The 21,421-nt window shown below is 43.3% G+C and overlaps 1 protein-coding gene across 6 annotated transcripts in view; it reads left to right on the top strand.

The window, feature by feature from the left end:
• Positions 1-11,026: 11,026 nt before the first annotated feature.
• The window catches only part of PCCA (propionyl-CoA carboxylase subunit alpha), a 391,229-nt gene continuing 380,834 nt past the window's right edge, over positions 11,027-21,421 (top strand). For 3 of the 6 annotated variants that reach the window (XM_057307315.1, XM_044381922.3, XM_057307326.1), the window contains exon 1: positions 11,036-11,178. In XM_057307315.1, the coding sequence (XP_057163298.1) occupies positions 11,074-11,178 (105 nt within the window). In that variant the 5' untranslated portion in view covers positions 11,036-11,073. Of the gene's footprint in view, positions 11,179-11,286; positions 11,481-17,431; positions 17,529-21,421 lie in introns of those variants that run through there. The other 3 variants (XM_026493544.4, XM_057307335.1, XM_057307311.1) reach the window with 3 other exon arrangements.

Below are 21,421 nucleotides of genomic sequence, written 5' to 3'. Positions count from 1 at the left end.
GTTTAATGAACATAGAGTTTCAATTTTGCAAGATGAGAAAAGTTCTGGTGGTGGATGGTGGTGATGGTTTATCCAACATCAATGTACTTAATACCACTGAACTGTACACTTATAAATAGTTAAAATGGTAAATTTTATGTTAATTATAATTTACCATAACTTTTAAAGCGTCAAAAAACTGAATGTATCACGTGAGTCATTTGTAATATTTAGCTGTATCAGCCTGTAATAAGGCAAAGGCTACAACTGGGGACAACACCGCCAGGCAGATAAGATGCCTATTAGTTAATAGGCTGAGAGTGTGGGTCAGCTATGGAGTTGATTTCATTGTCATTAAGACAAAAGGCAACAGTTTAGGCCAAGTGCCAGAGTTTCTAAAAATTTAATTAGAATTGAAAATTCTATGTGTCTTTTCTGTATTACCTGAGGATTGAGGATGATATGGGCAGTGAAGTAAAGTATTGGGCCTTACAAAGCTCCTTAATAAAAAATTCAATGAAATGAATGTTTTTGCCCCTAGAGACAGGGGAAGTTAAGATTCTTTGGGTAGGAAACTCTATGTTCCTGGTAAAGTTGTGGCTCTCGGAAGAGAGAAACTTCATTCTCATAATAAACACACAATTACCAAAACACGTTCACATCCCATTGTTGGGGCAGTTTTATGCAATGCATTTAGAGGTGCTCAAAGAAGCTTTGGTTCTGTTCTCTTTTCTATCTTTAGTTTCGCCAGGATTTTGTTGCAGACAGGTTAGGATATGCACTAGAAACATCCTTGACTGTGCTTTGAAGTGTTTCCACCTCCACTGTTGGATTAAGGTGGTCACCAAGCCGTCTTTGCTACGGTAACAAGACTGAAGAGCTTGCCTGCTATGTTAACTACCACTCCCGGGATTTGAGAGGGTGGGATCCTCTCTTGAAGTATGGCACATAATTAATTTAGAAGGATGAAATCAGTGGTTACTTTGGGAGGGAACATGTTATGGACTGTAAGGACATTGATAAACCTCCAGGGTCTTTTAAGTCATAAAGTATACTATGATCGACCCTGATTGACAATCATATTAAATCCTAGAAACAATAATTTATAGACAACTACCATACCAGTTTTAGTGCTTAGCAATTGGGTATCTTAGCAATCTTTCATCAGGAGGTGGGAGCAATGAAGCGGAGCTGAGGGGGTCCTTGGTAAGTGTGCAGAAGAGAGTTAACGCAGCAAACCCGAAGTGACTATCTTTAGAAGGGCCTGCTTGCAAAGTTGGCCCTTGGCTGGATTTTGGGAGTGTTCCCACCATTCCCCACTGATAAGGGTGGCCCACTGTGCTCAGACTGTGCAAACAATGTGGTTTATGTGGAATACCTGCTTTCCTTCTGGGCATCTGGAGTTTTGGTACGCGCTAAGCAAAGGGTGCTTACATGACTAGCCCCCAGGAGAAACATTGGTCACTGAGTCTCTGATAGTCTTCTCTGGGCAGAAACATTGCACATACACATTTTCATTGCTGGGTGAAGAGTGTGCTCTGTGTGACCCTTCATGAGACAGTGTTATGGGCTGAATGTGTCTCCCCCCCACCCACGCCCGGAAATTCATTGGTTGAAGCCCTAACCCCCAATGTGACTGTATTTGGAGATAGGGCCTTTATGGAAGTCATTAAAAGTTAAATGAGGTCATTAGGGTCAGACTCTGAATTGACAGGATTAGTGACTTTGGAAGGAGTTACTAGAGAGCTCTCTCTTTCACTCTCCCAACACACATGCATGGTTGAAAGGCCATGTGAAGACGCAATGAGAAGGCAGATGTCTACGAGCCCGGGAGAGCTCTCACAGAAACGGAATTGGCCAGCCCCTTGATCTTAGATTTCTAGCTTCCAGAGCTGTGAGAAAATAAATCTCTGTTGTTTAAGCCACCCAATCTGTGGTGTTTTGTTATGGCGGCCCTGGGAAACAAACACAGTCTCCCTCAGGAAGGGCGACCTGTCTCTCAGATTCACACTAGTGTTGCCATACATTGTTTCATCCCTTTATTGCTTATGCTTGTGTTCTGCAGCAACATGAAATTGTTTCACATATGTTAAAGCTTCTATGAAAGTAGTATCAAATTGTATATGTTTATATGCTTCAGCAGTTTGTTATTTATCTATTCTCCATCTTATATTTGTGAGATTCATCCATGTGGATACTTTTGCACTAATTCTAGAACTGTGCAAAATACTTTTTTTTTTAAGAGGGGCAGAGGGAGAGAGAGACTCTTGAGCAGGCTTCAGGCCAGCACGGAGCCCCATGTGGGGCTCAATCTCACACTCCAAGAGCATGACCTAGAGCCGAAATCGAGTTGGACACTTAACAGATTGAGCCAGGTGCTGGAACTTTCTAGAATGCAAATGCAATATTGCTTCCTGGATCAAGATGTTTCAGGTTTTCCACCTCAAAAAACAGGGTTGGAAAACACAAGCATCTAAAGAGAACAAGTGAAGGACTGAATGTGGCACACAGAGATGTCTTTGAATGTTTTCAGGTAGGAACCCTTGCATTGTTAAATCTTCCACTATCTCAAGAGAAATAGAAAATTTGGAATTTCATTTGAAGGTTGCCATATTTTGAATATAGTTAACTAATTAAATTTAACAAACACACATGCGTGCACAGGTGTGCACACCACATACACACACACACACACACGGCTAGAAACAAACATAGCCTTATGCCATATGTGGCCCACATTTTGTCACATTGTGATTTCTGGCCTTGAAGATGAAAATTCCAAACTCCATAGTATAAAATGTACTTTCTTCAGGATCTGGCCTTTCCTCATCCTTCAGCTTTGTCTCCAAACACTCCTTTGCTCAGAACAGTCTCTGGCATAGAATGAGCATTTGATAAATATTAATTATTATTATATCTACTCTCTCTCTTTCATCTGAGTCAGAAATTGACTCTTTTTGGCTCTTTGATCTTTTAGGATCCAGTGAAGTTTATTTATTTATTTTTTTAAAAAGATTTTATTTATTTATTCGACAGAGATAGAGACAGCCAGTGAGAGAGGGAACACAAGCAGGGGGAGTGGGAGAGGAAGAAGCAGGCTCATAGCGGAGGAGCCTGATGTGGGGCTCGATCCCATAACGCCGGGATCACGCCCTGAGCCGAAGGCAGACGCTTAACAACTGAGCCACCCAGGCGCCCCCAGTGAAGTTTATTCTTAATCTATACATATTAAAAAGAGTAATAAGCAAGAAAGTTTCCTAAATAACAGTATTTACAAATGTTACTTGTTCTCTCAGTGCAGATATGGAAGGGTTGGGGGATCCTGGAATACTTTACCTAAAGACAATAATCATAAGCTATTACTAATTTGTTTCTGTGAAAATAAAAATTGTTATGTATAGGTGCCAGGGTCCCAAACATACTTGAGAATTCTCCCAAGATCTTCCATAAGAGTTGGGTTCAATTCTTTCATCAATACCTTGCGGCCAGGGGCACCTGGGTGGTTCAGTTGGTTAAGCCTCTGACTCTTGATTTTGGCTCAGGTCATGATTTCAGGGTCATGGGATCGAGCCCCGTGTCAGGCTCCACACTCAGCACAGAGTCTGCTTGAGATTCTCCCTCTCCCTCTACCTACCCCACCCCACCTCTGTGCATGCTTGCTCTCTCTCTCTCAAATAATAAATAAAATCTTAAAAAAACACACAAACCTATGACCAAAGTGAAGAGACATGTGACATAAAGTAGGGTTTCTTAGAGCTTCAGGGGTCTCCTGTGGTTGCTATGCTAGGACAAAGCTCTGCACATGGCTACATCTCATGGGCTATTTAGAGGTGGGCTTTTGTATAGTGGTGCACAATTTGGTGTTTATTATTTGTTTTCAGCATGCTACTTTTCACTCTAGATTAATTTTTGAACTTGAGGAAAGAGACCACATTTATTTATTTTTATTTTATTTTTTTACATTTTTAAATTTGCTTTATTAATTGCAGTATCATATTATGAATAGTAACAAACACATCCTTACATTTTCGTCCAGCTTCTTGTTTTATAACATATATAAACAAATATTTTCTTATAACTTTTATACATGTGCAATAATGACCATATTTTTGAAATGAAAGCCTTAAGAGACCATATTTTATTTTTTTTATTTTTTATTTTTTATTTTTAAAGATTTTATTTATTTATTTGACAGAGATAGAGACAGCCAGCGAGAGAGGGAACACAAGCAGGGGGAGTGGGAGAGGAAGAAGCAGGCTCATAGCGGAGGAGCCTGATGTGGGGCTCGATCCCATAACGCCGGGATCACGCCCTGAGCCAAAGGCAGACGCTCAACCGCTGTGCCACCCAGGCGCCCCAAGAGACCATATTTTAAAAACTTCTTTTATACTAACCAGAACAAACTCAAATTTTTATTTTTTGTTATTTTTATTATTTATTATTATTTTTTTTTTACAAACTCCACAAATTTTTACTGAAGAAAGACAGCTCTGGTTTTAGTAATAATACATGCACACTATTTAATTTGGAATGGTGAGTTAATTTCATTTATCAGTGAACACCTGCGTCAGTAAGTTCTTGGGTGCAAATAACAGAAGAGTCTAGCTAGTTTAAATAGAAAGGGACTCTATTAAGGGACACAAGATCTCCAGAGGGCTTAAGAGTCAACTTGGAGGATGCACAGCCAGGAAAGAATGGCTTAGTATTCCTGCAAGACCCCAGCGAAGACCCCAGTGCCCCCCAGGCTCAGCAAGGGGCCTGTAGCTAGGAGCCTGTGCTGCTACCCTCACCAGCAAGTGGATTCTGGGTAGCAACTGCTTATCACTTTGCTGTCTTGAATCAACACCTTTTTAGGATGCAACTACTGGTTCAGCTAGATCATTCACCTGAACCTCACTGTAAAGGAGTAAGACCAAACTGTTAAGGAGTAAGACAAACAAAGTTAGGAAACTCCCCAGTGTTAGAAAGGGTTTCCAAGGATGGTGGATGTCCATAAAACGTGACATGCCTTTGATTGCAGCACTATACACAATTTGTTCTGCAGGCCAGTGTCAATTCTCAAAATTTGGGTGTACGTTCCTGCTACAGACTGAATGTTTGTGTCCCTCCAAAATTCATGTGTTGAACCTGTCACCTGTATAGTGGTACTTGGAGGTGGGACCTCTGAGAGGTGATTAGGTCATGAGAGTGGAGCCCTCATGAATGGGATCAGTGCCCCATATATACCCCAGGACAAATCCAGCTTGCTTCCTATTTTTATAAGGACTGCAAGCTAAGACTTAATTTAAAAATTTTTACATTTTAAAGGGCTATTAAAGAAACAAAAAAGAATATACAACAGATACTTATGTGCCTCTGAAAGCCTGAAATATTTACTGTTTCTTACACAGAACAAGTTGGCAACTCCTTCTCTAGAGCCTACTCTAATACTGAATTCTTTTTTTTTTTTTAAAGATTTTATTTACTTATTTATTTGATGAAGAGAGAGAGCACAAGCAGGGGGAGAGGCAGAGGGAGGAGAAGCAGGCTCTCTGCTCGAGCCCAGTGTGAGGCTCGATCCCAGGACCCTGGGATCATGACCTGAGCCGAAGGCGGACCTTTCACCGACTGACCCACCCAGGTGCCCCCAATACTGAATTCTTTAAGAAATCCTTGCCACATTTTTAGTTACCTTGGTTGTTATTCATAGGATGGATACTATTCTTTTTTTTTTTTTTAAAGATTTTATTTATTTGACAGAGATAGAGACAGCCAGCGAGAGACAGAGAACACAAGCAGGGGGAGTGGGAGAGGAAGAAGCAGGCTCATAGCAGAGGAGCCTGATGTGGGGCTCGATCCCATAACGCCGGGATCACGCCCTGAGCCGAAGGCAGACGCTTAACCTCTGTGCCACGCAGGCGCCCCATAGGATGGATACTATTCTTGATATTGTTAATGTATATTTTTATCCTGACAGTTTTTTTAAAAAAATTATTTATTAATTTGGGGGGGAGGGGCAGAGGGAGAGAAGAGAGAGAATCTCCAGCAGACTTCCCATGAGCACAGAGCCCCATGCGGCGCTCCATTCCACGACCCTGAGATCATGACCTGAGTGGAAATCAAGAGCCGGATGCCCAACTGACTGAGCCACACAGGTGTCCCTTATTCTGACAGTTTTTAAGTAGGCAGTCGTCTAATTCATTTATAGTAATAGTGAAAAAATATTTTCAACACTTTGATCTTGAAGAATTCTTTTCAAAATTAATGAATTATATAATTTAGTGTTAACTATTCTTTCATCCCATTTTCAGAGAAAAATCTACTTTGTGCTTAAATATTACCTTTTCCCTTCTGATGTGTACAAAAGTCCTTTTTTGTCTATTTAATTTCCCTCTATTAATACTGGATTAGGCTGGGTAGACTAACTGCTCTAGCAATCCCCGAATCTCAGTGGCTTAAGCAAATAAAAGTTTTTCTCTTGCTCATGTCAGTTTAGTGTGGAAGGGGAGAAAGATCTTAGTCTACTTAGTTATTGAGATACCAAGGCTCCTTCTATCTAATGCCATCCAGGAGTCTCAGCAGATGAGAGGAAAAAGAAAGGGTATGAAGGAATGCATGGAAGTTTTTATGACCCTAGCCTGGAGGTTGGTATATCTCACTTCCATTCACATTCCACTGGCCAGAATGCAGGTATCTCACTGCATCTAACCATAAGGGAGGCTAGGAAATGTTGCTCAGGACTGTGCTCAGGAGGAAGAATGAACCTATTTGGAGAGTGGTTAGCCATTTCCTGCCAGCTCCTCAACTCTCTTATGAATTTTCCTTATAATCTCTAAGCCTGCATTCTGGCAAGCTAGGAAGAAAAAGGAAAGTGGAAGATATGCCCCTTCCTTTAAAGGACAGAACCCAAACGTCCACATCACTTCTGCTTACAGACCATTGGGCCAAACTCAGTAAGCTGGCCACTCTTGCTGCCATGGGAGTCCTTACCTGAGGAAATGTAATTCTTGCCGTGTACCCAGCCAAATTGTGAGCGTTCTTTTACTAATGTAAGGAAGATGGATATCAGGGAACAATGAGCAGTCTCTGCCAAGGTCGACTCCTTCACCACTCAAATAGTTGTGCACGGTGCCTGGGTAGCTCAGTCGGTGAAGCGGCTGCCTCTTGATTTTGGTTGGGGTCACACATGATCTCAGGGTTCTGGGATCGAGCCTGGTGTTGGGCTCTGGGCTCAGCAGGAGTCTGCTGGAGATTCTCTCTCTCCCTCTTCCTCTCCCCCCTGTTCTCCGACTCCCCCATCTCTCTCGAATAAATAAATCTTAAAAAAAATAGTTGTGCTAAATTCTCTGCTTTTAGTGGTGGGACATAATGGCATTTGGGGTCTCTAGGAATTAGTATCAGTTCAGAGCCAGTAATTCCTGAAAACGCTGGTTATTTTTCCTTCCTTGGTGCATTCTCATATTAGTCAATGGCTATAGGCTCCTTTCAGAGGATCAGAGAAAGAGAGATTAAAATAGTCTGCCTGATGCAATGGCAAGGTAGACAAGTTGGAGTCTGAGGGAGAGCTGAGAAGCCAAACATGTCTGGCTGCCAAATGGGAATGAGAAGGATCTTGAGGAGGGGTCAATAAAAAGCCGCTACCTTTGGGGGTGCCTAGGTGGCCCGGTCTGTTAGGCATCCAACTCTTGGTTTTGGCTCAGGTCATGATCTTGGGTTCGTGGAGATGGAGCCCCTCCTCAGGCTCCTTGCTTAGTGGAGTCGGCCTGAGATTCTCTGCCTCTCCCTCTGTTCCTCCCCCTGCTCGCTCTCTCACACAAATAAAGTCTCTCTTTTTTAAAAAATTTTTTAAAGATTTTATTTTTGTGAGAGAGAAAGAGAGAGAGAGAACGAGCGGGGGCTGGGGAGGGGTAGAGGGAGAAGCAGACTCCCTCCTAAGCAGGGAGGCTGACATGGGGCTGGATCCTGGGACCCTGGGATCATGACCTGAGCTGAAGGCAGATGCTTAACCAACTGAGCCACCCAGGTGCCCCATCAAATAAATAAAGTCTTTAGGAAAAAAAAAAAAAAAAAAAGAAGAAGCAGTTACCTCTGGATAGTTACCTGTCTGTGGGTCTGCAGTCAAGCATCCAGTGGTGGGCCTGGGGTTGCTGGTAGTCGGCAGGGCTAGGAGGTGGGAAAAACAAACTGGATGCAGGGTTGTGTCTGAGGACAAACTGAGACTTTCTGGGGAACTATGTTACTTATCTTATGGTAATAATCTTCAGAGAGAAATGGCTACCGCTTCACTCCTCCCTTCTAAGTATCTTACAAGTTCTTCTTTTGGTTAACTCTAACCAGGAACCACAGAGGGAAGAGGATTTAGGGAAACATGGTTTCCAATCCGGCATACCTAGGTTGCACATACTCTTACTCAAAGAGAGCCAAATATGTGTAGCTCAAAACTCGGGAGCTCTTGGTGGAGTGCAGGCTCACTACTTGAGCATATGGCCGCTCATGACTCCCTAATTTACAGCCTGGACTTCTCTCTGCTCCATACCCACTACACAACAGTATAGTAGCCAGGTAACTGTAAGAAGACACATTGGATCAAGAATAAGAGCTAGAACTCTGGAAGCTAGAAAATAATATAACGGTACTTTCAAAATTCTTGGGGCACCTGGGTGGCTCAGTTGGTTAAGCTCTGCCTTCGGCTCAGGTTGTGATCCAAGGTCCTGGGATTGAGCCCTATGTCGGGCTCCCTGCTCTGCAGGGAGTCTGCTTCTCCTTCTCCTCCCTCTCTCTCTCACCCCCTCCCCTGTGCTCTGTCTCTCAAATAAATAAAATCATTAAACAAAAAAGATACTTTCAAAATTCTGAGTAAAAGATATGCTTCTGGCCATGGTGGTAACTGACTCCAGACTGCTTCCAGATGGGGTAACTGTCACTGTGGATTAAGTGGACAAAGTGTATGGAACCACTGTTTTCAAGCATTTCAGACAGGGGTTTGGAGCTCATAAACATCCCAAATGTGTGGCGCAGCTCAGACAGGGTAGAACTGTCCAGCTTCAAATGCCACTCATGTTCCTTTGAAAACACTGTGTTAGAAGCACAAGGTTGTGGGGCGCCTGGGTAGCGCAGTTGTTAAGCGTCTGCCTTTGGCTCAGGGTGTGATCCCGGCGTTCCGGGATTGAGTCCCACATCAGGCTCCTCTGCTCGGAGCCTGCTTCTTCCTCTCTCACTCCCCTGCTGTGTTCCCTCTCTCGCTGGCTGTTGCTCTGTCACATAAATAAATAAAATCTTAAAAAAAAAAAAAGATACTGTTTTGGCTGCTATAGTAAAGGCAGAAATAACAATGATTTAAACAAGATAAAACTTTCTCTGTCACAGAACCCCCCCATGCATTAGGCAGCAGAAGGCTGGTAAGATGGCTCCACAGTGTCAGGGTCCTGGGCTCCTCCCATAATTTGTTCTGCCATCTTCAACATGGGGCTCCTGTCTTGGAGTCAAGATGGCTGCTCCAGCACTCACCAGCACGTGTAATTTCAGGAAAGAGAGTAGAGGAAATGGAGAGCATGCCTCTACCCTTTAAGGGCACAACCCTTACATTCCATAAGCCAGCCCTTAGTCACATGGCTACATCTTCTGTAAAGGAGGCTGGATATTGCAGCCTTTGGCTGGGTGGCCTGTGTGCACTGAAACTTAGGAACTCACTTATTAAAGGAATGAGTGGAGAATAGGTATGGGACAAGTAGTTTCTGCCATACGTGACTTTCATGAAAAGAACTTCCATAAGACAGAATCTAAGGAGCACCAATCCAAAGATTACAATGGGAGGAAGAAAAAGAAAGAAAAAAGGGAAAGATTTCTTGGAGGAAATAATTCTAGCCTTAGATACATCAATGAGAAATACTGATACTCCTTTTTATTTTGTCTGCCATGAGAGTTCCTGCTTACATTTTACAGTTCCATTAAATGTTATCTCTCTGATATTCCTGAATATTTTGTTTATATCTCTGGGCATTTGCCATGCTGTAACATACTGTAGGTCATTCCTAGCTTTATAACTCTCTCAAGGTGACCCTGAAGGAGTGTCAAAATAATTAAGATCAGAGCCCCTGATACTGGCCTATTTGTAGGCAAGATGACCTGATGTCTGGGATATGCTTTAGAATACTCCAGCAAAAGATGAAAAAGGGGGAATAGATGAAGCAAGATTGACAAAATGTTGATTTGTTGAAGCGTGTAAGGAGGAGAACCTGGGTGATCGTTAACACTCTTTCTCTCTTTTGTGTATGTTAACAAATTTGTAATATAACAAAGCAAAAGGCCAGTTCCTGGAGATAGCCAGACCTGGGTTCAAACCCTAGCGTCGGTCACCACTTACTAGCTAAATGACTTGCCCTCTCTATAAATTCAGTTTTTCAAGATGGGAATAATGTGTGTGCCTTTAGGGTTCTCGTAAAGATTAAATGAGATTGAATTTGAGACATCTAGCACAAGATCTGGCCCTTCGTTGTCGCACTAATAAGGGTTCCTGCTAGCAAGGAACAGAAACTGACGCTGGTTTTGGTTAATTCCTCTGACATGTAGATAATACGAGGCAGAGGTAGAACTTGAGCTCTGATTTTCGATTTCTAGACCTAGAGCGTTTTCTCTGTCACGGCGCTGGTTCAAAAACCTTATCTTGACTTGGTGCTTTGCAGTTTATGCCTTGGAAGAAAAGGAACATAGCTCGGGAGCATGTCTGAATTTGGGACACTCGGTACTGCGGGGTGGCCACCGGGCTTAGGTGACTAACTGCCGCGGAGAGGTCTGAGAGCTAGGGGGCCGCCGGTACAGGACCGGGTTTACCCCAAGCAGTCGTGGACCAACTGCCGCCAGAACTCACGCGCGTCTTCCCCGCCTACCTCACCCCCGGGTCTGGTAAACCCCGCCCCTCTCGGGTCCCCGCACTCGGCCCGCCCCCGCCCGCCGCGGATTTCCTCTGATCCGCGGGTCGCCCCCCTTCCAGGCTTGCGTGACAGGGGGCGGGGCCGCGGGTCCCGGCGCGTGATTGGCCGAAGGGCTGCCTCTCCCCTTCTCCGCCCCCTTCGGCGGGGTGAGAGGTCAGTAGAGCGCTCGTCTGCAGGGGCGACAATGGCGGGGCTCTGGGTAGGGATGGCGGGGCTGGTGGCGGCGGGACGGCGTGGGCGGCGATGGCCGCAGCCGCTGATGTGGAGCGTATCGCTGTGGAGCCTGAAGGTGAGGAGCGACCGGGCGCCCCGCGCGCCTGGGCTTCGCTGGGCTCGCAGCCCGGCACCGCCTGGTGGGGGCAGTGCGGCGGAGAGCGCCCGGCGGTTTCCTGGGCGACGCCGCGGCGGATTCGGCAGCAGTCAGCGCCCCTCGTCCCTTTCCCTCCGAGGTCGCGCTGGAGCGCGGCAGTGCCGGCGTCGCCCGCCGCAGCCATTACTCCGAGGCTCGTGGAGGGCAGAGGGGCCCACCGAGTCGGCTGGTTTGCTCTTTCGGCTCGCTCGCCGGGGGCGGCTGACAGCCATCTGGCTGATGTATGTGCATTTCTCGTGCACCCGTTCTCGTGCCTTACGGCTTTGGCTTGGTCTCGAGCTTCCCAGGGTGAATTTTTAAGGGTCCTTACAGTTTACATTTTCTCTTGCCTCTTTCCAAATTTGAAGGGACACTGAATTGCTGCTGAAGTAGAGTTAGGGTTGTGAGTTTATCTAAACTTTTAAAGTATCTGCGATGCCAGGATTGCTGCTACCTTTTATGTTTGAGTTGAGAGCCTATTTTATTGTGTTACATCGGGGTATACTGTATATGCATCCTGTGAATTTATTTTTCTTTTCTGTGTAGTGGTTAGCTAGATTTTTGTACTGTTCTAAACACATTTTGCCACTGTTCTGTATGTCCCAGGGTTTCATGGTAGCAGCCTTGGCTCATATGTTAGAGTGTTTGTGGGTGGCTGTTTACACTTTCTCTTGAAAATGGAGTCTCTTGCTGTTTCTGAGCAAAGACTACCTTACTTTATTAATACGGTTTATTAAGTCATTTGAACAAATTCTTTAAAATGAAGGTCTCCCTGAAAACCACCTGTCATCTGGTTCAGTCTGCTTGTTAAACTTCCTTTTTTTTTTTTTTTTTAAATCTTTTAAAAATAGTCACAATGTGATTTATTGTCATTGAACTCTAGAATTGGGAAGACACTTTAGAGATGAACTGGTCCATCCAACTCCTTTAAAGAGGAGGGAACTGAGGCCCAGGTGAGCAGTGTGGGAGCTGGTGCTGGAAAAGGAAGGAAGCCTGCACCTGTATTAGCTTAGTGTCAGCTTTGGAATGCCGCTCTCAAAATACACAATGTTCTTTGTGTTGCCACAAAATTTATTGTTTTTTAAGTGCTCTCTGTGTTCTGTAATCATTTGTTGGCCACATTGATTGTAGTTGCCAAGACTCATATGCATTTAGTAGGAGGCAGCCTGGTGTAGTGGAAAGGCATCGGCTTTGGAGTCACACAGATGAAGTTTTGCATGATATTAGACAAGTCACTTTGCTGGGCCTCAGCTTCTTCCTTTCAGCTACTTTTTTATTCAATAAATCTTTATTGGGTTATTTCCTGTGTTCCATTGATAGGGAACAAATACAGTTTCTGCTCTTTTAGGCATTTTAGGGAGAGACAAATAAGTGTAAAATGCTGTTAGGGGAGAGAGGTCTGGTGCTATAAGAAAATAAAATGGAAGGGCGCCTGGATGGCTCAGTTATTAAGCGTCTGCCTTTGGCTTGGGTCATAATCCCAGGGTCTTGGGATCGAGTCCTGCATCGGACTCCCTGCTCAGCGGGGAGCCTGCTTCTCCTTCTCCCACTCCCCCAGCTTGTGTTCTCTCTTTCGGTGTCTCTCTGTCAAATAAATAAGTAAAATCTTAAAAAAAAAAAAGAAAAAGGAAATGGATTTGACGAAGTCAAGATTTTGAGCTCTATGTAATAGATACTGTTTTGGTCCTTTATTTGAATTAATTTATTAAATCCTCACAGCAGCTATATAATCCCCATTTATAGATGAAGAAATTGAGGCACAACGTGTTATGTGATCTGCTCTAAGCTATGGAATTAGTAAGTGGCAGAACTAGGATTTAAAACTCCAGAACTGGTACCCTTAATCATGCTATACTGCTTAAGGGAAAGGAATGTTTTCCTTTGCAAGTGAAAATTGAAATATGTTTTGAAGGTTAGAGTGACCTTTTTTGTAGGCAAAGAGGAAAGAGAAGAGTGTTGTATGGGAAAGAACAGCACATGTAAAGATCAGGAGTCGTGAGCTCTACCGACTGAGCCAGCCAGCCACTCCTGGGTGTTGTATGATTTTAAAAAATGATTTACTTTAAATTCCTATTGACATTTTTATTTTTAAAAGGAGACAGAGGGGCGCCTGGGTGGCTCAGTCATTAAGTGTCTGCCTTCGGCTCAGGGCGTGATCCCAGAGTCCTGGGATTGAGCCTCGCATTGGACTCCTCTGCTGGGAGCCTGCTTCTTCCTCTCCTACTCCCCCTGCTTGTGTTCCCTCTCTTGCTGGCTGTCTCTCTATCTCTGTCAAATAAATAAATAAAATCTTAAAAAAAAATAAAAGAAGACAGAAACTGTGATGGGGTCAGTATTAATAAGATCAAAATAAAAGTGGATTTCAAAAATGTTGGAAGATATAGGCTTATAGTTTTAGTCAGGAAAACTAATATAGCATCCATGGGACACAGCTGGTGGCTTAAAACAACACACATTTATTCCTTCACAGTTACGGAGGCTTGGAAATCAAGATGTTGGCAAGGCCATGCTTCCTCTGAAGGCTCTAGTGAAGAATGCCTCCTTATCTCGTTGAGCTTCCGGTGCTCTAGGCATCCCTTAGCTTGTGGCTACATCCCTCCAGTTTCTGGCTGTGCCCTCACATGGTCTTCCCTTCCTTCTCCCTGTGTATCTCCTCCTCCTCCTCCTCCTCTTCTTCTTCTTCTCTTTTAAGGTTTTATTTATTTATTTGAGAGAGAGCTCAAACGGAGGAGAGGGGCAGAGAGAGGGAGAAGCAGATTCCCCTCTGAGCAGGGGACCCTGGGATCATGACCCAAGCCAAAGGCAGACGCCTAACCAACTGAGCCCCCCAGGTGCCCCTTCTTTCTTTTCTAAGGACACTTGTCTTTGGGTTTAGGGCCATGACAGGATCCCGGATGATCTCATCTTGAAACCCTTAAATATATCAGCAAAGACCCTTTTCCCAAAAGAGGTCACAACTTCTAGGACATGGACACATCATTTTGGGGGGCACCATTCAACCCAGTACACCTGCTATGTGCCAGGTGCTGCCTGGTGCTGTGGTATAACAGTGAACGTTTCTGCCCTCATTGTGGTTATATCCAAGTAGAGCAGTAAGGGGTGTGAAAGGAAAAAAATAGGATAATGGGATAAAGAGTGGTGGTGGTGTTGGGGGCTGTTTACCTAAGGAAAATAGAGGAGACATTTCTGAGCATGTGGCATTTGAAGGGAAAACTGACGTAGCCTGCCATGTGACAACCTTGGGGACTAGCAGTCCATAGGAAGGCCAAAGCAAAAGCTCTGAGGTGTGATTGCATTTGGTATAGGCAAGGGATGGATGTGGCCAGTGTGGTTGCAGTGAGTGAGTGAGGAATTCGAGGAGATGAGCTAGACAGGGTAATCGTGTAGGGGCATGTATGTGAAATTCAGTCTAACTGTGGGAGTCCGTTGGAGGATTTTAAGCAAATTGGATTCATGTTTTGGAAAGACTGCGACTGCTGTGTGGAGAATGCCCTAGTGGGGGCTGGGGTGGGCAGAGTGGCAGCCAGGAGGCCAGTCAGGAGGCCACTGTAGAAGTTCAAGCTAGAGACGGTGGTAGGGTGGTAGCGCTGGAGTTTGCGAGAACTGCTGAGACTTGGGATCTATTGTGGGACTAGAGCCAGTGATACTTGCTCTTGGGTTAGAAGGAAGATGTAGGGAAAGAGTGGAATCAAGGACCCTTGAAAGGAAGGCACAAAAGGCCCCCATATATTGTATGATTCCATTTATATGAAATGTCCAGAATAGGCAGATGCATAGAGACAGAAGGCTGACTAGTGGGTGCCACGGGCTGGGGGGAGGTGGGGATGGTAGAGGCTGCTAATAGCTATGGGGTTTCTTTTAGGGGTGATGAAAAATGTTCTGGAATCAGATAGTGGTGATTCACAATCTTGTGAATATACTAAAAACCACACAGTTGTATACTTTAAAAGAATGAATTATAGCTCAATTTACAAAAAAAGAAAAAGAAAAAGAAAAAAGAGTGACTCTTAGGTCTACCTAAGGCCCTGGGTGTGATAGTGTCTTAGAGTAGGGAAGGCTGCAGCTTGGGAGAGAAAATGGAGACAGTAGTTCTATTCAAATGATCTGATTGAATTTACAAAACAGAGGGGTGGCTGATCGTATTTGTTGTTTGTGGGGCAATGATGGTTGTGGGCAAGGAGAAGTAGTTCAAAACCATCTTCTGGGGTTGATGGATGATTCTGGGGTCGCTGCAAATGGCAAAGGAGGAGGAAGGCTGTATTCACATTTAATTACCAAACTATCTTCAAATGATTCTCGTTTTCACAGCTGGGGTTAAGTAAGTTGCCCAAGGTCAGACAACAATTAAGGGGAAGATCCAGGATTCAAGTTCAGATCTGACTTCAGTCTTTTTATTATACCATATTAACAAACTTAATAAAAGGATAAAGGGTAAATTTATATGGCTTGGTCACAAAAAGTAGTTTGAACTCCGTAGTAGCCACAGAAAAGAGGGAAGCAGTAGGCTATAAAGCTGTCCATGTCTTAAAGTAGTAAGGAACATTCCTTCATCAGGATGAATAAACCTTGTCCTAGCATTGACTACATAGAATACATTGTAAAAGGGCAACTAGCAATCCAGTAAATAACTTTGATACTTGTTTTACAAAAAATGCAGCAGTCTTTCCCATCTGGTTGGTTGCCACTGATCTGGCACTCTGTGAAAGCTATAGTTGTGGAAAAATAGTTCTGTTGGAGGTGGGATGGTTCGGTTTTCTAGAAGCAGAGCCTGAAAAGGGATTTTGTGCAGGGGGTGGTCAACAAAAGCATGAAGAAAGCAGGGGGGGGAGGAAGCTAAGCAAGGAAGGGGCCCCAGGTGGAGACTAGCTTTAGTCTCATCCCACAGCGGAGCTCTGGAGCAGTGGTTATCAAAGTGGGGACTCAGTTTGCAGCAGAAGTAGCATTACCTGGGAACTTGTTAGAAATATAGATTTTGCAGCTGCACCCCACACTGGTCAGTTAGAAGCTGGAGATGGAGCCCAGCAATGTTTTCACAAGCCCTCCAGGTGATACTGTTGCACAGGGAAAGTCCGAGAAGCCCGGCTCTAGATTAGCCCTGTCCGGTAGAAATGTAATGTGAGCTGCAAATGTAATTTAAAGGTTTCTAGTACTCACATTAAAAAAGTAAAACAAGGGTGCCTGGGTGACGCAGTCGCTTAAGCATCCAACGCGTAGGTCGTGATCTCAGGGTTGTGAGATTGAGCCGCGTGTAGGGCTCCACACTCAGTGCAGAGTATGCTTGAGATTCTTTTTCCCTCTCTCTCTGTCCCTCCCCCCTGTGCCATCTTTCTCTCAAATAAATAAGAACATTTTTTAAAAAAAGTAAAACAAGATGAAATTAATATTAGTGTATTTTATTTAACTCAGTACATTCAAAATATTTCAGTGTATAAATCCAAAAAAAATTAATGAAGTCTTTGCATTGTTTGGTGTTAAGCCTCCAGATCTGGTGTGTATTTTATACTCGGAGCACATTAGAATCTGGATCGGTGCATTTCAAGTGCTCAGTAGCTGTGTATGGCTAGTGGCTGCCATATTGGACAGTCAGTTCTTACAAACCAGATTGCACTACTAAATTGATCCCACCTTGAGGTGAGTGGGGATGGCCTTTTGAACCCCCTTGCTAGTCAGTCATTGGCTGTGGGCTGAGGAGGGGTCGCTCCCTGGCTTGATGGAGGACTCCTGTGTGGTTAAGGCACGTTGGCCAGGCTAGGGAGCAGGTGTGAACTGCGAGTAGTCCACACAGCAGCTGGGGATGCCGCGCTGCTGCTGCTGCGGAGGCTCTGGATGGGCCCCAGCAACACCTGCTACAGGTGGGGGTGGGAAGAATGGCCTGGTAGGGGAGCCAGGTGGGATGATGAAATTTTCAAGTTGATGTATCTGGTTTCCTGGTGATCTAACTTTGTGGAGGCAGAGCCAGCGAAATCTTGAGATTTGATCATCTCTCAAAATACCAGGTATTCAGCCTCGCTTTTGACAGAAGGTTGTGTCCAACCGTGGAAGATTGGGCTGGCTAGTGAGGCCCCAAAGACTAAACAATGTCTGTTTTGAAGAAGGAGCCATGCTTAAGTGAAAAAGCCTGACTTCAGTGTTTTTAGAGGGCGTTCCCTCAGAAGGTCGCTCTGGGGCTGTTAAAATGATGCAATAAATACGCTGCTGATGCTTCCCAGCTCCGTGTCCTGAAACATGGAGGGGAGCTTTTCTTGGAGATTTTGAAGCTGAATCACTAGCTAATGTTGAAGTTTACGTTGGTAAGATCACCTTATGGCTCCATTAATCCCCAGTTTTGAGGATAGCTGCTGCTTTGAAGCAGAATGCATCCTGATAATGAATTAGCTTGTTAACAGGTTGTTGTAGTATCCATTTGAATGCCGCTGTGGCTGTGTTAGGAATAACAGTAGTTTTGGTTTTTGCACTAGCGTTCGTTTTCAAATTAGTGTTTACATTGTCCTTTTTTTTTTTTTTTAATTTTTTTTTACTTAAGATAACCGCTACTAGATTTACTAGTTTGGGTTGCCACCTGAGGCCATGTCCAGAATGTGAAAGTAGGTGCTATGTTAGAAAAGCATATTTGTTTCCCCGTTTGCAATGGGGGGTAGGCTTGTATCCAGTTTGTTGAAAAGCTGTAGCATTTCTCCCTTTTTTTGGGGGGGTGGTGGCAGTTATTGTGTGCTTACTATAACGTGCAAATCTGAGTCTGGACCAGAGCTCTTGATTATTACTCTAGTGGTAACTCCCAGATGGTCTGGTACAGCTTTAAGAAGGGGATAGCTGCATAATTGGATCTAGTTATTGAGTAATCTCTTACATTTTGTTGGTGCTTTACAGTTTATAAAGGTTTATGTGATCATTTTAACAACTGTAGAAAAGCCAGGAGGTGTCCTTACATTTTACTGAACGGAAACGGGGGTCCAGAGAAATGATTTGCTCAGTGGTGCATAACTATGAGGCAGTGGAGCTAAGAGCTGACTCAGGTCTTGTGACTTTGAAGGTTCTACTTGCCATGTGCCACACTGTTAGTCGTTTCTTTTCTAGGTGTGGAAAATACAGGAAATCTTCATCTTGTAGAAGAGAACCAGTGGTCAGAGGTTATTGGGAAGTTATTTTGTACATACTGACCTTTCTCTCTTGGGGTGTGATAGGCTAAATTTTCTTCATAATTGGAGTTGATATAGGTCTTTCCGTAGGACTCCTGGTTTTAGGAAGTATCTTAAAAAAATTTGGAGGGGGCGGCGCCTGAGTGGCTCAGTCGGTTGAGTGTCCAGCTCTTCATCTCAGCTCAGGTCTTTTTTTTTTTTTTTTTTAAAGATTTTATTTATTTATTTGACAGAGATAGAGACAGCCAGTGAGAGAGGGAACACAAGCAGGGGGAGTGGGAGAGGAAGAAGCAGGCTCACAGCAGAGGAGCCTGATGTGGGGCTCGATCCTGGAACTCCAGGATCACGCCCTGAGCCGAAGGCAGACGCTTTAACCGCTGTGCCACCCAGGCGCCCCTCAGCTCAGGTCTTGATCTCATGGTTGTGAGTTCAAGCCCCCAGCATGGAGTCTGCTTAAAATATATATATATATTTTTTGGTGCTGGGCTTGTAACCAGTTTGTTATATGCTTAACAAAAATCATAAAATTCTGTGTAGAGGTGCAAATTAGCAGATTTCTACTAACTGTCCTCTGTATTAAAAAAAAAAAATTAGGGGTGCCTGGCTGGCTCAGTTGCTGGAGCATGCAACTTCTGATCTTGGTCTTGTGTGTTCCAACCCCACACTGGGTGTAGAAATTACAAAAATAAATAGAAAAGTTTTATCTTATATTTCTACAAAATTGTCTGATTTTTGACCTGTATTCTTTGTAACCTGGGGCTTCCGTGAAGGTCTGCCAGGAGTAAACAGGAACAGAGAAAGTCTTTAAGGGGCCAAATACAAACCAGTTCAGACTCGCTGTGGAAATGGCCCCAACACTTGTTTTTTCGTTATAGTTCTGCTTGGACCATTTAGTTAGTTATTTGGCTAATGAGGGAATCCATGTCTTTTAAAATTTCGGGCCACATTATCACAAATTCACATGGGTACAAGCTATATATATTTTATATATGTATTCATTTAATTTATTTAAATGTAATTTAATTTATTCAATTAATTATAAATGGTCTGGCACACCCAGACCAGCAAGACCGAAAATAATTATAAATTAAATTTATAATTAATTTTTATAATTAAATTTATTTAAATTAAACATATATGTGTGTATATATATATTACTTTATATTTAAATATAAAATATAGTCTCAGGTCTTCAGAATCAAGTATTTTAAATAGTAATAAGAAGATTCCATAAAACCAGCTCGATCACTTAGGTACAGTGCTACAGCGCCTACATTTTGGCCAGGTGTAACCTGTAATAGAGTGGATTTAGTTTTAGGAACTGTGGCATAAACATATTTAATTCTAGTTTTAGGTTACTGATAGTTTCCTGAAAGTAACTATAGTATAATTGAGTCACCTGACCCAAATATTGCTCAGAGCTTGGCCACTTGAGATTTCTGAATGGTTCTAGAAGAGAAACTCTTTCCTTTTGGGGTAAATTTATCTTATTCTTCATGGGCTCATCTAATGAAATAGAGTCCCGAGGTTTTTATTACCAGAGGTAGCCTAGAAACTTAATGCATAATTCATATTTGTTAAACCTGTGAAGTTAGCTCTATTTCCACCAAGCAGCTCTGCATGTTTGTTCCTTTCAGAGTAGGTCAGCAGTAAGATCTGGGTCACCACGTTCTTGGCCTTTGGTTGACTTTGGATTGATTGCATATACTCCCATGAACGTCAGAAGTTGGTACGTGTTAGATATCCCTGTGCTGTGCTCTTGTTTTTTGGATAATAGTGGTTTAGGTTAGTAAGAGACCTTATAGATAAGTCATCCAGGCTTTCATTTCTTAGCAGAGAGCAGAGGGGTCAGAGTGGTTTGCTCAAGTCCTAGAGTTAGGGGTAGAATTCAGATTTCTTGATTTCTTTTCCTGTAGTTCTTTGCTGGGTGTTAGCCTGCTTTTTTAAGTGTTCCCTTCCCCAGACATAAACATCAATGTTGTTCTCACTCTCCGAAGCTAATTAGAATACCTAAAATGTCCATCCCAGGTTGTGTTTTGTCTCTGGAAGACGCACATTTGGTTTTTGCCATCAGGGATCAGTTATAGGGGACGTCTGCCTTCGGCTCAGGTCATGATCCCAGGGTCCTGGGATCTAGTCCCACATTGAGCTCCTTGCTCAGCAGGGAGACTGCTTCTCCCTCTACCTGCTGCTCCCCCTGCTTGTGTTCTCTCTCTCTCTGTGAAATTAAAATCTTAAAGGCTATAGGGGATTTAAAAAAATTTTTTATTTGTTAGTGATGAAAGACACAGTTTTGATTTTTGTCTTTTGTAAAAGCATTATGTTGATCTGTTCATGCAGCTGACCATTATGTGCCTTACAGTGTTAGGGAGAATTTGTAAAAATGTAAACTATTTTGTTGTTATATTTTATAAAATGGATAGGAAGCTGGTATGCTGTTTACTTTGTGTAAATATCCCAGTGCTGCCTTGCAGCAGAATAAATCTGAGAAATTCCCGGGGAGCTTTTGCTTTTCTTTATTCTTAGAGTTTGTTTTCTGCTTTGGCTGAGGCTGTAAACACAAGACCTGATTTTTCCAGGGAGGAAGTACTACCTTTATCCTATTAAGTCTGATGTAGGAGTAAAGTTGCTAAATTATAGCTGTTTTGCTAAAGGCAGTGAAGACTGGATTTTTATTTGGGCACATAGAGAGTGGTGAGACCCTCCTGGTAAATTTTTTTTCTCCTCAAATCCTATCTTGGCAGAGACATTGGTAATAATGTGGGAGGTGCCATCATTTTAGTTTCTCAAAATAAACTCCAGAATGCTTTGAATAGATCTGTGCTTAAATCTTGCAACCATTATAACCTAGCCCGAGGACTTTTGACAAATTAAAATTATCTAGACTCCATTTACTCATTTTTAAAATTGGGCCTAATAGTCTTGTACTTACAGGGATGTCTGAAGGTGTGCAAGAGTGAGTTTTGGTCTTTAAAAGGGATGGAGTACTGGAGCGTGTTTTCCAGTGTCAGAATATTGTCTTAACTAGTCTTTTACTTGATACTGTG

Source organism: Ursus arctos, unplaced genomic scaffold (genome assembly GCF_023065955.2).
Source record: "Ursus arctos isolate Adak ecotype North America unplaced genomic scaffold, UrsArc2.0 scaffold_10, whole genome shotgun sequence".
Lineage (NCBI taxonomy): Eukaryota > Metazoa > Chordata > Mammalia > Carnivora > Ursidae > Ursus > Ursus arctos.
Note: the sequence above shows the minus strand (reverse complement) of the source record. Positions and strands in the feature narration are given on the sequence as shown.